Raw genomic sequence first — 17,050 nt, forward strand, 5'->3', positions numbered from 1 at the left:
AAAAGTGTCATCCACCTCTTCTTCCTGGTTAGATAGGTGGTCTGTACCCTACCATGACATCACCCTTGTTTTTTACCCCTTTTATCCTTACCCAGAGACTTTCAACAAGTCTGCCTTCTATTTCCATCTCAACCTCAGTTCAAGTAATTACATTTTTAACATATAAAGCAACATCTCCTCTCTTTTTTCCCTGCCTGTCCTTCCTGAGCAAGCTGTACCCTTCTATATCAATATTTCAATCATGCATATTATCCCTCAAAGTCTCTGTGATGCTAACTATGTCATAGTTCTATTTATTTACTAGCATTCTGAGTTTGTCCTGCTTATTCCCGGTACTCCTTGCATTAGTATACAGACATCTAAGACATTGATTGTCTTTTTTTCCCCCCAGTTATCTCTTTTCTCTCCCTTATCTCTGCTCCTCCAGAATGGTCTCCCAGCCCATGCTCCCCACAAATTCTGACCCTTCTCCCAGATCTCCATGTTTTGGAATTACCTGTGGGCTTTGGTCATCTGCCCCCTTCAAATCTAGTTTAAAGACCTCCTTATTAGGTTGGCCAGTCTGTATCCAAATATGCTCTTCCCTTTTTGTTAATAGGTGAACCCCATCCCTGCTTAGCAGTCTTCCTTTCTGGAGTCAGGCACATGTCGTATCCTGAATGCCCATATTGTCCATCTTATAGACAAGGAAGAATCAGATTAATTAATATTTGTCTTTTCATCCTATGTGCTTATTCTTAAAACATTATTGGATCAAATAAAAATACCAGCAAAGCATGATTCTTCACATAAAATGCAAATAAAATATTCAACTCATCAGTACCCATACTTCATTTTGCATGCTTCAGACTTACTAAACTTGCGTGACTTCACTTGAAGAGCTGGGCTACCTTTTTGCTGTTTCCCAACTATTTCTTATATAATACATAATTTTCAGTACCACTAGGGGGCACAGAATTATTACAATATTTCCCACTGTCTCACAAAAAGTTCATCAAAAACTCAGAATTGTGTCTGCTAACTTTAACAGTTTTACATTTTTATTTCCCCAAATCTTAAGCCCTGATCCTGCAAATACTTATGCACATGTTTATACTACTACTGTAACTAGTCCCAATGAAATCAATCCAAATAACCACAGAAATAAAATTAAGCACACCCAAAACAGAATTAATCTCCAAGGACACACGGCGCTGCAATGGGATCTATGTGGTAGACATTGGGTGCAATCCACAAAGGTACTGAAGGATCTAAGTCCCATTTTTAGGGACCACTAATATCGGCAATATTCCCACTTGGCTGCTGTCTAACCCTGTAGACATCTAAATTTACTTAGTGCCTAACTTACTGTCTCTAGGGGTATGTGCTGCAGCCATATAGGCCGACTCCATGGATGCTCCAGTCGTGGAGCACCCTTGAAAACAAAAATTGTGGGTGCTGAGCACTCACCACCAGACCCCCTGATCAGAGCTTCCTCCTCCTCCCAGTGCTTCCTCCTATGTGGCAGTGATCAGCTCTTCAGTGGCGTGCAGAATGTGATTGGGGGGGGAGTGAGGGCAGGGTGCTCTTGAGGAAGGGGGCGGGAAGAGGCAGGACAGGGTGGGACCTTGGGGAAAGGGGTGGAGTGGGGGCAGGGCCTGGGGCGGAGTACCCCCTGCACATTAGAAAGTCAGCGCCTGTGGCTGCAGCCGCACTCTAGACATCTATACACATATTCCCTGCCTAAGGGCTAGTCTACACTAAAAGTGCTACACTGGTGCAGGTGCACCACCTTAGCGCCTCTGGTGAAGACTCTCTGCTTTCTCCTGTTGGCATAATAAATCCACCTCCACCGGAGGCAGTAGCTATGTTAGCAGGAGAAGCTGTCCACACCAGCACTTAGGTTGGTGTAACTTACATTGCTCAGGGTGATGATTTATTCAGATCCCTGAGTGACATAAGTTATACTTAAGTAGGTGGTAGTGTGGACCTAGCTTAACCCACTAAGCAATTCACAAACTGGGGAAGATAGGTGCTAAGCTGCTTAAGTCAGGTGGGGGGTTGATTTGGTAGGTGTACTCAGAGGCCTTCTACTGGATTGGGCACCTCACACAAGTTCCCACAAAAGAGCTGAAGGGAGGGGACAGGGAGAAGAAGACCACCTCTTTTTATAACCATTAGCCTAGTAAGCACCCAGGCTGCAGGAGTCCCCCTTCTCCTTAGAGGAGAGAAGAGATTTGAACAGGAAGCTGCTACTTCTTATGTGAGTGCTCTAACCACTAGGCTACAGAGTCAATCTAACTCCTTTACTGGCCCAACTAATACTCAATTATTTAAAATAGAACAATGTCAACAGGAGAGACTGAGGAAGTCCCCCATCAGAGCATTCCATAGCACAGTGGTTAGGGCGCTCACCTGATTGGTGACAGATCCCTGTTCAAATCCCTTGTCCCCCTCAGGAGAAAGAGGAGGCTTAAACCACAGGTCTCCCATGTCCTAGTGAATCTCCTAGCCATGAGGCTAATGGGTATAAAAGAGGTATAGTCTTTCCCCTGGCTGTCTCGGTTCAGGGCATGCAATTTTGGGTTTTGGCCACCTATCTTCCCCCATTTTGTGGATCACAAGTGCAGCTAGGAACCTCCCTGCAACCTGAACTTAGGCACCAAACTCTGTGAAGGGGTGAGGCTTAGCCCACAACCCTCTCAGTGGCAACTCGCATTGGCTAGCTTATCTGCTTCCTTATCTAGCATGCTGGCTTTGTGAATCACAGTGTAAGCCACCTCTCTCTCCCCATTCATTATATAGGAGCCTCATCTAATTCAGACTCTGTGGATTGCAGTGTTGCTCTTGTGATTTTCTATGATATTCAGAGTCACAACACCTACCGTAATTCCCTTTGTGGATCCCACTCCGTTTCTGCAGAGATGTGACTGTATTCTGAGGCTTTCTAGAATTTAGGGACCAACCCCCCCACCAACACTTTACTAGTGTGAGTCAAGGAGACTTGTAACATGTATGAAGTTATGTGTAAGCATTTACAGCAGTGGTTTTCAAACTTTTTTTCTGGCGATCCAGTTGAAGAAAATTGTTGATGCCCGTGACCCAGTGGAGCTGGGGATGAGAGGTTTGGGAAGGGGTGTGGGTGGGGCTCAGGGCTGGGGCAGAGGGTTGGGAAGTGGGGGTGAGGGCCAGGGGCGGCTCCAGGCCCCAGCACGCCAAGCGCATGCTTGGGGCGGCATGCCGCGGGGGACGCTCTGCCGGTCGCCGGGAGGGCAGTAGGCAGGCCGCCTTCGGCAGCATGCCTGCAGAGGGTCCACTGGTCTGGTGGCTTCGGGACCAGCGGACCCTCCGCAGGCATGCCGGCGGGAGGTTCATCGGAGCCGCGGGACCGGCAAAGCGCCCCCTGTGGCATGCTGCTGTGCTTGGGGCAGCGAAATGTCTAGAGCCGCAACCGGTGAAGGTGAGGGCTGCAGAGTGGGGCCAGGAATGAGGGGTTCAGGGTATGGGAGGGGGCTCTGGACTGGGGCAGGGGGTTGGGGTTCAGGAGGGGGGTCAGGCTCTGGGATAGGGTCAGGGATGGGGGGTATAGGGTGCAGGAGGGGGGCTCAGGGTTGGGGGGTTCAGGACTGGGGCAGGTGGTTGGGGTGCAGGCTTATCTCAGTCATCTTCTGGTCACTAGTGCAGCAGGCCTGCTAAGGCAGGCTTCCTGCCTATGCTGGCACCACAGACACTGCTGCATCCCAGAAGCAGCCAGCAGCAGGTCTGGCTCCCAGGCAGAGGTACGCAAATGGCTCCGTGCAGCTCTTACCCGCAAGCACTGCCCTCTCCCCCCGATCCCATTGATTAGTTCCTGGCCAATGGGAGTGGAAGGTCAGAGCTCGAGGCAGAGGCAGCATGCGGAGCCCTGTGCCCCCTGCCATATTTGGACCTGCTGCTGGCTGCTTCCCGGACACAGCACAGTATCAGAATAGGTAGGAACTAGCCTGCCTTAGCCGGACAGCACCACCGACAGGACTTTTAATGGCCTGGTTGACTGTGCTGACCAGAGCCGCCACAGCCCAGTGCCTTACATTCCGCGACCCTGTACTGTGTTGCGACCTGCAGTTTGAAAACCACTAGTTTATAGGATCAGGTCTTTAGTAACCAACACTTATTTTACATACCCATTGCTAAATGGGCACAAAGGAGAGGAAAGAGGGAAATGAAATATTGACTTAAACACTTGAATCAATGCAAAGAGGGAGTGCAAATAATTAGTAAATGGAGAATTTACTAAGCTCAATTTACAATTCAAATAGAGAGAAGTGAAATGAACTTGCAATGAATATGTTGCATGAACTTTTTAACATCTGTGCGTGTTGTATTTCAGTGTATACTATTACTGTTCCCCTCTCAAGATCTGTGTTTCCACTGTGTCTCACTTGTGCTTTTTGAAGTTCCTGTTTGCTTACAAGAGGAAATCTAGTGAAGAAATGAAGCAGATCAAATTCGCTGAATAAAGAGCTTTGGAGACATTTTGTAACACTAAATAAAATATTTGTTAGTTGCCTGTTCTTAACTTTAAACTTAAACGTCTCATAATTTAGCATCCATTTTGCTGTAATTTTCTAAACAGTCAAAAAAACCCAACAACCCAAACTTTAAACTGGCCTCCTTGACCTTACATTTTGATTTTCTCTGAAAGATTTGATCAACTGAAAACAACTGTATTCCTGAAATATCAGTATCTGTGCTGTTTTGGCTGATTATAATAGACAGCAGAAGTTTTTCATTATCTCAATATTGAATTAGTTTTTCATATCACTTACTAAACTACCCTTTTCTCATCCTGAAACATCACATCATCTCGTGGATAGGTAATCAAGCCCCACCTGCTTTATAATTAATGTGATGATACAGAGCACAAATGCTCTGTCCATCTTTCTGTTATTTTATCCTGCACATGTGAAATTGTTTGTTTAATATGCTGCATCTTCTCATCCAGCCAGGGCTGGGTGTGTTTGGAAAAGTAAGGTAACATCCAAAGAATCTGGTCATAACTAAGACCTTTTAACAGAAGGTTTGTTTAAGTAAAGACTGCAGGAGCAATCTCTCAGTGATCTTTGACATTAGTTAGTTGATCTCACATGCACAGACTCTTAACAGTATGTGGAACAAGTCAATAAGTCCTAATTTTAGAGTTCCCAAACTAGTTAAAAATCAGTGGAAACACATTTAAAAATTAGCCCTAAACAATTAGACTCAAGAGAGACTGCTTTCTGGAGATGCTTGATTAAACATTTCTTAATTTAGGAAAGAGACTTACAGGGGAATGCATGTATTTATTTTTGTTAGCATTTTTCTTAATACAGTGTTAACAGAACAGTCCCACAACTGCAGCAAATCAACACAACTATCGCAATTAATATTCAGTGACATGAACAAAGTGCCAATCAAAGCACTAAAAGGTGGTTATAGAGATTAAGGATTTGAATAGGCTTGAGAATTAACTAAACCTTAAAGAGGTAGAAGCACTGTAAACCAGAGGCTGCTTCGGTTAGACTGGAAGCAGGCAGAAAGCCCTGTGCCCATTTTTAAGGCACGTGTCATGGTGCCCGTTTTGGAACTATTTATTTTCAAAACAGCCTGCGTGTGTCGAGGGCGGGTGGCGAACAGATGACTTTAGGAAATGGACACGATGAGTTTTAGCTGCAGTATGCAAAGCAGCAGCAAGCTCGGGTTAAGAGGAAGTGAGTAATGTCTTCTGGTTTACTACAGCAGCAATACATGTGCTGCTTTAAAGAGAGAGAGAGAGAGAGAAAGGCAAGCGGCACGCTGGAGTTCTTGCAAATCAACGCTGATCTAGCCTGAAGCCAGGATGACAAGCCCTGACCTCTCTCCTCACTTCTTTATACCTGGGCGAGTTGTGGCAGCCGGTACCAGGTGACGGCCTGTCCTAAGCAACTCTCCCCGCCGGCCGGTGCGTTTCATCGTGTGGGTGGCTATGGAGTTCTGGGGAGGGAGTCACGTGGGGCTCCTGCGGAGCGCACATTGCTCCAGCCCTTCTCGAGAGCGCGTGTGTGTATGCCTGGGTGAGAGACTGTCCAGCAGGGCCAGCTAAGGAGGGAGCCGCGGGCGCTGGAGCCGAGAGCTCAGCTAATAAAGAGTAATCAGATAAATCGAGCCTGCGCAGCCGCCTGCCTGCCTGCCTCTGTGTGTGTGTGTGTGTGTGCGCGCCTCAGAGAAGAGGGGCTCGGGGCTAGAGCGGGGCAGCTGCGGCTGTGGTTTCTGCACACTCACCTTGATGCGCGGGGAGAGACCAGGAGCTAAACACCCACCCTTAAGCAAGGGGAGCTTTATTTTTTTCCGTTCAGCTTTCACCAAGCGCCGCCCATCAATACCTTCGCATGCTGACTGACCATCCTTTCTTTTGGGGGTACGAATCTCTGGCACTTGCTGGGAGTTTGCAAGCACGAGAGAAAGCAGGACTTTCTTTCCCTTCGGGTTTGGATTTAATCTCTCTCCTATTCGTTAATGCCCAGCGCCCCAGTCAACAAGGAACCGCTAGTGCAGTTTATTAGCGTCTGCAATGTGGGGGATTATTTGAGACTTCAAATCCGATACATATTTGTGTTTGTACAGATGTTTACTGTGTAAATCGTGCAACGATATACAATTGGGCGGAGGAGGGAAATCTGAAAAGCAGTTGGGTACCTATCAAAGGAGGCTGCTCCAGCTGACAGATCTCTCCTCCATATTCTCACAGGAGCTGCTGCTACTGAGACTTCAACTGTTTTATTACTTTCACGGATTTAAATGGACATTTCCCAACAGTGTATATAATCTCCAGGAGCGGCGTGTGATCGGCTGTTTACTGTTTTCATCACTATTGTCACTGCCTAGGCATGGTGTTTACCATTGAAAAGTGGTCACACTTTGGAGCATTTTTCCAAGGGATGTACAATTACTTGCTGACTTTCTCACGCATTTGGAATTAGAGCAACAGCTTGTTTGGTCGACTGAGGTGCCCGTGAGAGCAAAATGTACTGGCCAAGCCAAGGGCAGGAGCCTTCTCTGTTAATTTTCCCCCCACCCCAAAGCTGTCCAGGCTTTATTTTTTTCCTCACTTCCCTACATCCCAATAACTAAAGAGAGCTTCTCCCACGGTGCATTTCCACATTGCTGCTTGCTCCCCCCTTCGCCGGCTCGCTCGCTAACATATTGCATTATCGGGGCTGCTGAGAGCCCATATTATTTCAAAGATCTTTTTTAAAAAGAAGGCTGAAGGGAGCCATTCCTGCCTTTTACGGGAAGGTGCGGGCACCAGCAGGCTTGGGGCGCTGCTCAGGAGTCCCGCCTTTTGCCTTGGGACCCAAGGGGCGAGTCGAGGTGTTTTGGGGACCGCTGGGCTCCTTTCCTGCCAGAAGCTCAGGAGAAAGGACCCTGCTCGCTCAAAGTGGCCTACACGGCTCCCCCTTTCCCGCTCCACTTTGTTTCCCTCCGCCCGGGGAATCGTTTGGACACTGCGCCCCTCTCTCTCTTCTGCCTTCTCCGCTCCGCAGGCCGCTTCCCCCCCGCCCCCGGGGAAGCTGATCGCACGGCGGCTGCCCGCGCCCTGTTCTGGTGCTGCTCTTGCCCCGCTTTCAGCGCCCGTGGTGATGCCATGCCCCGCAAGCCCAGCGGAGGAGACGAGGGCAGCTCCGCCGGGCTCTGGATGAAGAGCAGCCGCGCGGGCAGCGGCATGAAGGATGTGGAGGCCGGCCGCAGCAGGGTGCTCATGAACTCGGCCTCCAGAGGGGACGGCTTGCTCCTGCTGGGCACCGGTAGCGCCATCGGCCGAGGCGGCTCGCGGGAGAACCGGCGGGGGAAGCAAGGGGGAGCCCGGATGAGCCTGCTGGGGAAGCCGCTGTCGTACAACAGCAGCCAGAGCTGCCGGAGGAACGTCAAGTACCGGAGGCTGCAAAACTATCTGTACAACGTACTGGAGAGACCGCGCAGCTGGGCGTTCATCTACCACGCGTTCGTGTGAGTACTGCCCCCCGCCCCTGCCGCCGCAGCCCGCTAGCCGCACCTGTCCCCGCCAGCCCGGGAGCCAGGCGCCGGCTCGGGTGTAGGGTAAAGCGCGGAGCAGCGAGGAGGCACGAACTGTGGCACGGCCCCGCCCCGGCTCCTTAAGTTGGGCATCTCCCAAGAGCGCGAGGGAAGCCGGCTGTGGTTCCGGCAGCGCTTCTCGGGGGGTGGGAGGCAAAGAGGGGGAAAGGCCAGGTGGAGAGCGGGGCTCGTCGGCCGCTGACAGCCCCTAGTGGCGGGTGGGCGGGCGAGAGGGAGTGGCGCTCCCCCAAAACCCGCCAAAAAGTGACTCAGAAACGCCCCCGTTTGGGGTGGTCTGTGCACGCTGTAGCCCTCCCCCCGCCACTCCACGTAAACGCGGTGACAGCAGCCGGCAAAGGGCGTCACTGCCATGGGAGACGGGGGGGCTCTGCCAGCCGGCTGTGCCGGGGGAAGCGCTCGGCCCTTGGGGAAAGGGCTGTGCTGCGGCGGGGCTGCCTGGGCCAGGCACATGATCGGTTGGCCCCGGCAGCCAGCAGGCATGCAAAGGCTGGTCTGGGCTCGCTCGTGGCGCTGTGGGAAGGTGGGAAAAGACAGGCAGCCTAGACCTGACCATCAAGCGGAAAATGCCCAACGAGGAATTGATTGGGAAGCAAATATTTACTTTCCCCGGTTAAAGGGTTGTACTACTGTTTTCTCACCGCGTCCATCCACTCGTGTAGCCAGGCTCTTACAACAGTATTGTCCCGTGGGTTATTTTTAGATACTTTTGTACGTGCTTCTTCCCAGAAACTAACTAAAAAGCAGAGTTACTGGAAGGAAAGAGGGCAGTGTGCTGGTACACAGCTTTTTCGACCGTTTTCAATCTGTTCTGAAAATGTAAGTCTGCAGGTGTCTGTTCATGTTAGAGGCAGGAAGCGCGGGGCATCTGCTCACAGATGCGGTTGTATCTATTGCTTGCGAATTGGAATTCTTGGCTGCAATAACTTTAAAAGGACAGTGAGGCGATTGTAAAAGGCCAGGGTGCAGAGATGGTTCATGAGCTGCACATGAACCAGACTCTAGTCAATTCTCTTTAATATTACCCTTACATTTAAATATCCGAGTATTTGATTATTACAAACCAGGAATGATGTAGTTTGAGTTGTTTGCTCCATTTAATTATTATTACCCATTTTCTCATCTGCATCCTGCAATGTGTTGATCCCATCATTATGAATTCATTAGGTATTCTAAGTAATAGCTTTGATCATTATGAGCTCATTTAGTATTCATGTAAATTGCATATATATTTCCAGTTGAGTTCCATAGCAGTAGTAGTTAATGGACATAGTGTTACTGTTATATTTTTATTGAAATGTTCAGCATTTAGGATGAATTCCAAACTAATTCATATTAGTAATGATCATGATAAATTCATTTGAGACTTCCAAGAAGTTCCTTACTATTTCCCATATAGTTGGGCGTTATTTAGAAACCACTTAGTAAACTGTTCTCGTGTTATGTAGTCTTAATTTATCTTGTCCCTCGAATGTTAAAGTCATTTCCCTATGCATCTTGTATTAGCAAGTTACTCTTCTGTTTTGGATGTGTGCACAGTGTATATGGGTTTAGTAGAGGATGTGACTAAAACATTTCTTGTGATTCTAGGCATTATCCTTCAAAGAGAATTCGGATGTATCTTGAATTGGCTCCTTAAGACAGGGTGTTGCTTATGTGAGGTAGGATTTAACACCCTACCTTCAGCAACCATTTTAAAATATCCTCAGGGTTTCCAAAACAAGTTTGTTTAATATTAGTCCTCTCTTATTATTATTATATTCTGGCTGCATGCAAATACATGTCCCTACACCAAAGATCATTCAGTCTAAAGACAGAGTTGCAATACACCATATTCCTAACCCCCAAAAGCTGCAGTAAACCAGATGAAGTATGACTAATATTAAGACCAGTCAAATAAATGTTTTGTTCTTAAAATATTGTGCTTTACGTTTTGTAAAAGTACAGAAAAATGATATTTGATATGATAAATGGTGTATGAGGATGGGTCACCGTGTTTAATCATAGAAAACGAACAGACTGCACAGTATACAGCAGATGCAAGGTTACTATTCTTTGAACAGTAGTTCCAGTAATTTCACTGAAAAGATGATTACGTATAGTGAGCAAATGTCAATTGTAACACTTCAGTAATAAAGCAACTGTTTGTTAAAAGCTGTCTTTGGTAACCTGTGATCAAGTAATGCTTTGTATCGCACCAGCATGGGAATCCCCAAATCCTACTTTAATTGTTTATATAGCCATATAGAATATCTTGCCAAGGACCACTGCGCTGTGATTAACGAGGTGCTTCAGGGATAGAGTTACTTAGTAGACCAAAATTGCTATAGACAAAAAACAACAGAAACAGGTTTGAAGTGACATTTCATTTAGTGAAAGATTGTTGTCAACTAAGTAGAAGTACTTATTACCCTCTAAATAGTTAATTATGAAAATTTACTGTTGTAGACTGAACTTCCGTTATTTTTGGTCATTTATTTGGTACACTTTGCTATTCGTGTTTTAATAGGAATCTCTTACCCTAGGTCATATTCTGGCATAGACAGTACTTTATCAATACTCTGAAAATCACTTAAATACTTGTTAGGACACTTCTTATTGCAGTTATCATGTAAATGCCAAGAAATCATACTTTGGTATTCTTCTGTTTAATTTGAGAGCATAATGATAATTATTAAATTAAAATCCAAGTTGAAAATAAAATTGACAGTATTAAATCTATAAAAAAATAAATTTCCAAACAGAGTGAAGTCATGACACAGCAACACTGTAAACAAGGACTATTGCCAGATGCCTTTAGATAATTGCCTGCATAGAGTGAGTCCCAATTTTAGTTTTTAATTACAAATGGCAATTTTGGCATCTGGAAATGCCAACATAGTATCTCTTTATCTGATCAAAGCTGTGTGAAGCATCTTGGAAACACTATTGTACTATAGAAGCACCTAGTAGTATCTCTAGTTTAAGGATTTGTCAATGTTTCTATTATAACTCCCATTTTAATGAGCTTTTTACCTTGGTCATTTGAAGCTCCATTGGGTGAAAATTTGGCAAAGAGCTGATTACTTTGGATGCAATTTTTCTGTCTAAATTATTTTTATCTATTGAGATTAAAAGAATATGCACAATTTAAAGAATATATACAATTCTCAGTATTTCAGATGCATCTTTTGCAACCATCTAATCGAACATAACTTAATCTTGGCAAATTTTCTACACAGATATTGTAATGTTAAAGATGACAAATCTTTTGGAAAAAATATGTAACAGTAAAGTTATTTACTCATTGAGATGCCATTTTTTAAATTTGTTAATGCATATCTACATTACAGCAGAATCTATTATTGCTGTTATAGGTAGGGGCTATAAATTGTTAAACCTTATTTTCAGGAGAATATAACTCTGGATGTAAATATCACTCTGATCTGCAAGATGACATAACCACAAATTTTATTTCCTCTTCCAAATTTTCAGTTTTCTTAATTTTTAGAATTAGAAGTTTGGTAGATGAGGGTGGGGGAGTGCATTATTTATAAGTGGCATTAGCTAATCAGGAACCAGTCCTGCAGTGGAATTCTCATGGAGTTTCTCCATGGAGAAGGACTTTCGATCAGGGTTTAATCTGTAATATTGTTAAATTTTAATGAAAAAAACTTTTGCTATTGTAAATAAAGGTGTAAGGGGAGCTAGTCAATGAGGAACAGGTATAGTAAGTTAAAATTTAGAAATCAATGAGTTCTGTTGTTTGTGTTTCATTCCTAGAGTTTTGTAATTTTACACAGAAAGGGCACCATCCTGTGACTGTCTACTGCTGGATTTAGTGTTTTGTTATTGGGCAGAGGCAGTCACTTAAATAGGATTATAGTGGGTAGTAAGGGTTTGCTAGATCAGACCCACAACTTACATGTTTCTTCACTTACATATTACCTGTGTGCATTTTATTAGTACTTCATGACATAGAGGTCCTAAACCTGTATTGTAAATATAGGGAAAATTGTCTTTCGAATGGCACAATCTTCGACTCTTGATGGTTTAGGAATAGTTCAAATACGAACACTGATAAAATCAGAGTGTCCATACCAATTGTGAATAATGAGGCTGGCCTCGTAAACGCATGCTGGTAAAATCTTCATATCACACCACATAGTCATTTGTGTTTCTGCTAATATTTAACATACAAATACATTAAAAACACTCTAACTTTTCTAAAAGTGTTTTCTCAGAACCCCTAGAATGCTGATTTTTTTTTATCAGCTTGTGCAGAAATGCAGTGACCTGTTGTTTGCTTGGTACACCACTGTAAGTGCTTCCAACATTAAAGCTCTGTTTTTTTGCCTCTGTCTTCACAAACAAGATCAGCTCCCAGACTGCTGCACTGGGCAGCACAGTACGGGGAGAAGGTGACCAGCTCTCTGTGGAGAAAGAAGTGGTTCAGGACTATTTAGAAAAACAGGATGAGCACAAGTCCATGGGGCCGGATGCGCTGCATCCGAGGGTGCTAAAGGAGTTGGTGGATGTGATTGTAGAGCCATTGGCCACTATCTTTGAAAATTCATGGCGAACGAAGGAGGTCCCGGATGACTGGAAAAAGGCTAATGCAGTGCCCATCTTTAAAAAAGGGAAGGAGGAGGATCTGGGGAACTACAGGCTAGTCAGCCTCACCTTGGTCCCTGGAAAAATCATGGAGCAGGTCCTCAAGGAATCAATTCTCAAGCACTTAGAGGAGAGGAAGGTGATCAGGAACAGTCAGCATGGATTCACCAAGGGCAAGTCATGCCTGACTAACCTAATTGCCTTCTATGAGGAGATAACTGGATCTGAGGATGAGGGGAAAGCAGTAGATGTGTTATTCCTTGACTTTAGCAAAGCTTTTGATATGGTCTCCCACAGTATTCTTGCCAGCACATTAAAGAAGTATGGTGTGGATGAATGGACTATAAGGTGGATAGAAAGCTGGCTAGATCGTTGGGCTCAACGGGTAGTGATCAACGGCTCCATGTCTAGTTGGCAGCTAGTTTCAAGCAGAATGCCCCAAGGGTCGGTCCTGGGGCCAGTTTTTTTCAACATCTTGATTAATGATCTGGAGGATGGTGTGGACTGCACTGTCAGCAAGTTTGCAGATGACACTAAACTGGGAGGAGTGGTAGATACGCTGGAGGGTAGGGATAGGATACAGAGGGACCTAGACAAATTAGAGGACTGGGCCAAAAGAAACCTGATGAGGTTCACAAGGACAAGTGCAGAGTCCTGCACTTAAGATGGAAGAATCCCATTCAGTGTTACAGACTAGGGACCGAATGACTAGGAAGCAGTTCTGCAGAAAAGGACCCAAGGGTTACAGTGGATGAGAAGCTGGATATGAGTCAACAGTGTGCCCTTGTTGCCAAGAAGGCTAACAGCATTTTGGGCTGTATAAGTAGGGGCATTGCCAGCAGATCGAGGGATGTGATCATTCCCTTCTATTCAACATTGGTGAGGCCTCATCTGGAGTACTGTGTCCGGTTTTGGGCCTCACACTACAAGAAAAATTGGAAAGAGTCCAGTGGAGGGCAACAAAAATGATTAGAAGGCTGGAGCACATAACTTATGAGGAGAGGCTGAGGGAACTGGGATTGTTTAGTCTGCAGAAGAGAAGAATGAGGGGGGATTTGATAGCTGCTTTCAACTACCTAAAGGGGGTTCCAAAGATGATGGAGCTAGGCTGTTCTCAGTGGTAGCAGATGACAGAACAAGGAGTAATGGTCTCAAGTTGCAGTGGGGGAGGTTTAGGTTGGATATTAGGAAAAGCTTTTTCGCTAGGAGGATGGTGAAGTACTGGAATGGGTTACCTAGGGAGGGGTTGGAATCTCCTTCCTTAGAGGTTTTTAAGGTCAGGCTTGACAAAGCTCTGGCTTGGATGATTTAGGTGGGAATTGGTCCTGCTTTGAGCAGGGGGTTGGACTAGATGACCTCCTGAGGTCTCTTCCAACCCTGATAGAATCATAGGCTATGATTGTATGAAAGCTGAATATTGCTCAAAACTGTCTTCATAACATATTATTTGTTTGTTTTTGTTAAGGTGATTGAGTACTGATTTGATGATTCAGTGACAATAAATATAATCCAACACATGAAGTTACTCTGGAGGAGATTTTTCAAAAGCACCAAACTCCCACTGAAAGTAAACGAGAGTGCCTAAATGTCATTTGTGCCTTTTGAAAACATTCCCTCTATCTATTTCTATATAGGGGTTACATATCTGAATGTCTTTACCAGAAATATTTGGAAATCTCTCCATAATCTCTCTATGAATTTCAGAAGTGTAAGTGTGTTTAGTTGTCTTTCTGATGAGCAGCTGGAGTTTGGAGGTGCGGGGAAAGTTTTGCCCTTTGATATAATTATGGGTATGATGCAATTATTTGTATATATTTTTTAATTTAACTTTGTTTAATCTGTTGAGGTGCAAGTATTCTATTTCTTATTAACCTGCTTGTGATATGGCAGTAGGGTTGCCAGGTGTCCTTTTTTTGACCGGAACGCCCAGTTGAAAAAGGACCCTGGTGGCTCCAGTCAGCACTGCTGACTGGGTCATTGAAAGTCTGGTTGGCGCAGGGCTGGCAGGCTCCCTACCTGGCTCTGCACAGCTCCCAGTAGTGGCAACATGTCTCTCCTGCTCCTGCACACAGGGGCGGCCATGGCCCAAGCACCAGTTCTGTGGCTTCCAGGGGCCAAGAACCAAGCCCAATGGGAGCTGTAAGGGCAGCACACAGAGCCACTGTGGCTGCCTCTGTTCCTAGAAGTCAGAGAGATATGCCAGCCACTTCCCAGGCTGTCACGTGAGGTGAATACTGACTGGAGCCCACACCCCAAACACCCTTCTGCAGCTGAACTCTCTCCCAGAGCCCACATCCCTTTCCCCAGCCCTGGGCCCTCTCTCGCACCCTGAACCCCTCATTTCTGGCCAGTGATAATTTTACCAGAAATTCTGTTCTTCCTGCTTTGTTCTCTAAATATGTTTAATTGAATATTTTTCTCAGATGTCTATTGAGTAGTGATTTCTGTAGCTAATTACATTGGTCAGATGTCAAATATCATGCCATTGATATTTAGGGAGAACTCCCCATTCTGATTATACATTGATGGCATGATATGGCCTAATATGTTTTGAAATTAGACAATATGCACTTCTCCAACTCTTTGGCTGTATCATTTCTCTGATGAACTAGTCAGAAAATCTGGTAAATATTATTATTTTATTTCTTTTTCTCCCTTTCTCATTGCTATTTTACTTGTTGGAGTTCTCGTTTCCCTCCCTAGAGCCTTCAAAATTAGAAAAAAGGAGAGTGTTTGGATTAACTGGGGTGTTGCCTTATGTTGAAGTGGTACAGATATTGTTGTATCAGCAATCAGAAGTTGATGTTGGAATTCTGTCTTATCTGTACTTCAGCGCATACAATGAACTACATGTGGCAGACCCCTGGAGCTGTGTGCAGATACAGGGCTGTGCTTGTTCCAGTCCATGTCCATGTCCAGGTTCAGGGTCTGCATTTGTAAAGCAATGCAAATTTATGCAAAACTCAATTCTATTGGGACCTGAGGAGGAAAACAATGGAATCTCTATGACCTGTCATATAACTTTCAGCTAAATACAAATCAGAGATTTTTTTCTTCTATATAACAATAAAAATGTAGAGGCATTTCAGCATAAATCTGTCATGTATATATTGTACTGGGAGCAAACTATACATAAACATGAACGCACATACCTGGGAAAATTTGTTTTCAGTACTAGGATGTATAGTGTTATTATATGTTAAATATTCATCCAACTTAAACAGTGGCACACCAACAGTAATACCACAATAATTAAAACATGACTTCATATCGTGTATTACCTATGATGGTGGAAAAGAAGGAACAGAAAACAATGCTTCATTCCCCCTCTTCCCTATGGTATTCCATGGGCAACATTTTTGCTGTAGAGCTACTGAATGCTCTGCAATTTTCAAGATATTATGTGATGAATGTTCTTATTATTTACACATCCAGAGAGTAAATACAGGTGACTTTAACTTACCTTAATTTCAGTCTCTTTGGGCCTGATCCAGCTTAATATGGGCCTGATCCCACATGTTATATCTTCAGCTGCACAAGCTGTGTAAGCTCCATAAGGCTGCAGATGCTGGCTCTACAGCAGATGATCTGTCCAGGGGAAACATTGGGTTGCCACAAAAAGCAGAACTGCTCCCCACCCTGTGGGGGGGAAAAAAGAACAAAAAAACATTCCTCGGGAAAGAGTTACTGAGAGTCTTGGACCTGAAAAACTGTGCAGATGAGCTGCATCCTGTTCGTTCCCTTACGTGGGTGTGTAGCCCAAAGGAATTATGAACCCTGCATGACTGCAGGAGAAAAGACAGTGTTCTGGGCCATTGTTTGGAATAGATTTTTAAAATGAAGGTAATACGAGGAGGTACAGTGTGTCTCCCATCTCCATTTACTGAGAAGTGGGTCAGGCCTCATCTTATTATTACTATTTTGCCATGAGGAGTCCTTCCCTCCTCCCGCCACACTCCCCCCTACCCATGAAATTATATGTTGGCATTGTGTTGCAAGGAGTCCCATCTCCATTTTCCTCTGGTCAATCCTAGGTCCATTTTTCTTAATGTGTGAATTTCGAGCATGATGTGCCCTCTTTTTGTCTCACTGTTTATGAAAGAATCTGGATTATTTTTAAAATTTATCTCTTACTGACTGACATCCAATCAGCCAGATAAAACCCACACCTACATGGCATCTCTTATATCAAGAAAGTTGAATAATTCCTAAGATTCCAAATGTTGTATTTGGTAAAAGGGCTGGGTGGAATAAAAGATATGATCCATGAGAAAGGACAGCCATGAATGCCTAGTGTAGTATGGGATGCTGATTATAACTTGGAAGAAGGAGCAGATGTGGTGGCTGCAGAGGCCAGAGAGATTTTGGCTCACTTATGGGACAGCATTTG

General features: G+C 44.9%; 1 protein-coding gene across 2 annotated transcripts in view; it reads left to right on the forward strand.

Annotated features, from left to right (window-relative positions):
• Window positions 1–7,250: 7,250 nt before the first annotated feature.
• The window catches only part of KCNQ5 (potassium voltage-gated channel subfamily Q member 5), a 513,967-nt gene continuing 504,167 nt past the window's right edge, over window positions 7,251–17,050 (forward strand). For both annotated transcript variants that reach the window (XM_030555755.1, XM_030555756.1), the window contains exon 1: window positions 7,251–7,983. In XM_030555755.1, the coding sequence (XP_030411615.1) occupies window positions 7,622–7,983 (362 nt within the window). In that variant the 5' untranslated portion in view covers window positions 7,251–7,621. The remainder of the gene's footprint in view (window positions 7,984–17,050) is intronic.

Source organism: Gopherus evgoodei, chromosome 3 (assembly GCF_007399415.2).
Source record: "Gopherus evgoodei ecotype Sinaloan lineage chromosome 3, rGopEvg1_v1.p, whole genome shotgun sequence".
In the NCBI taxonomy this organism is placed as follows: domain Eukaryota; kingdom Metazoa; phylum Chordata; order Testudines; family Testudinidae; genus Gopherus; species Gopherus evgoodei.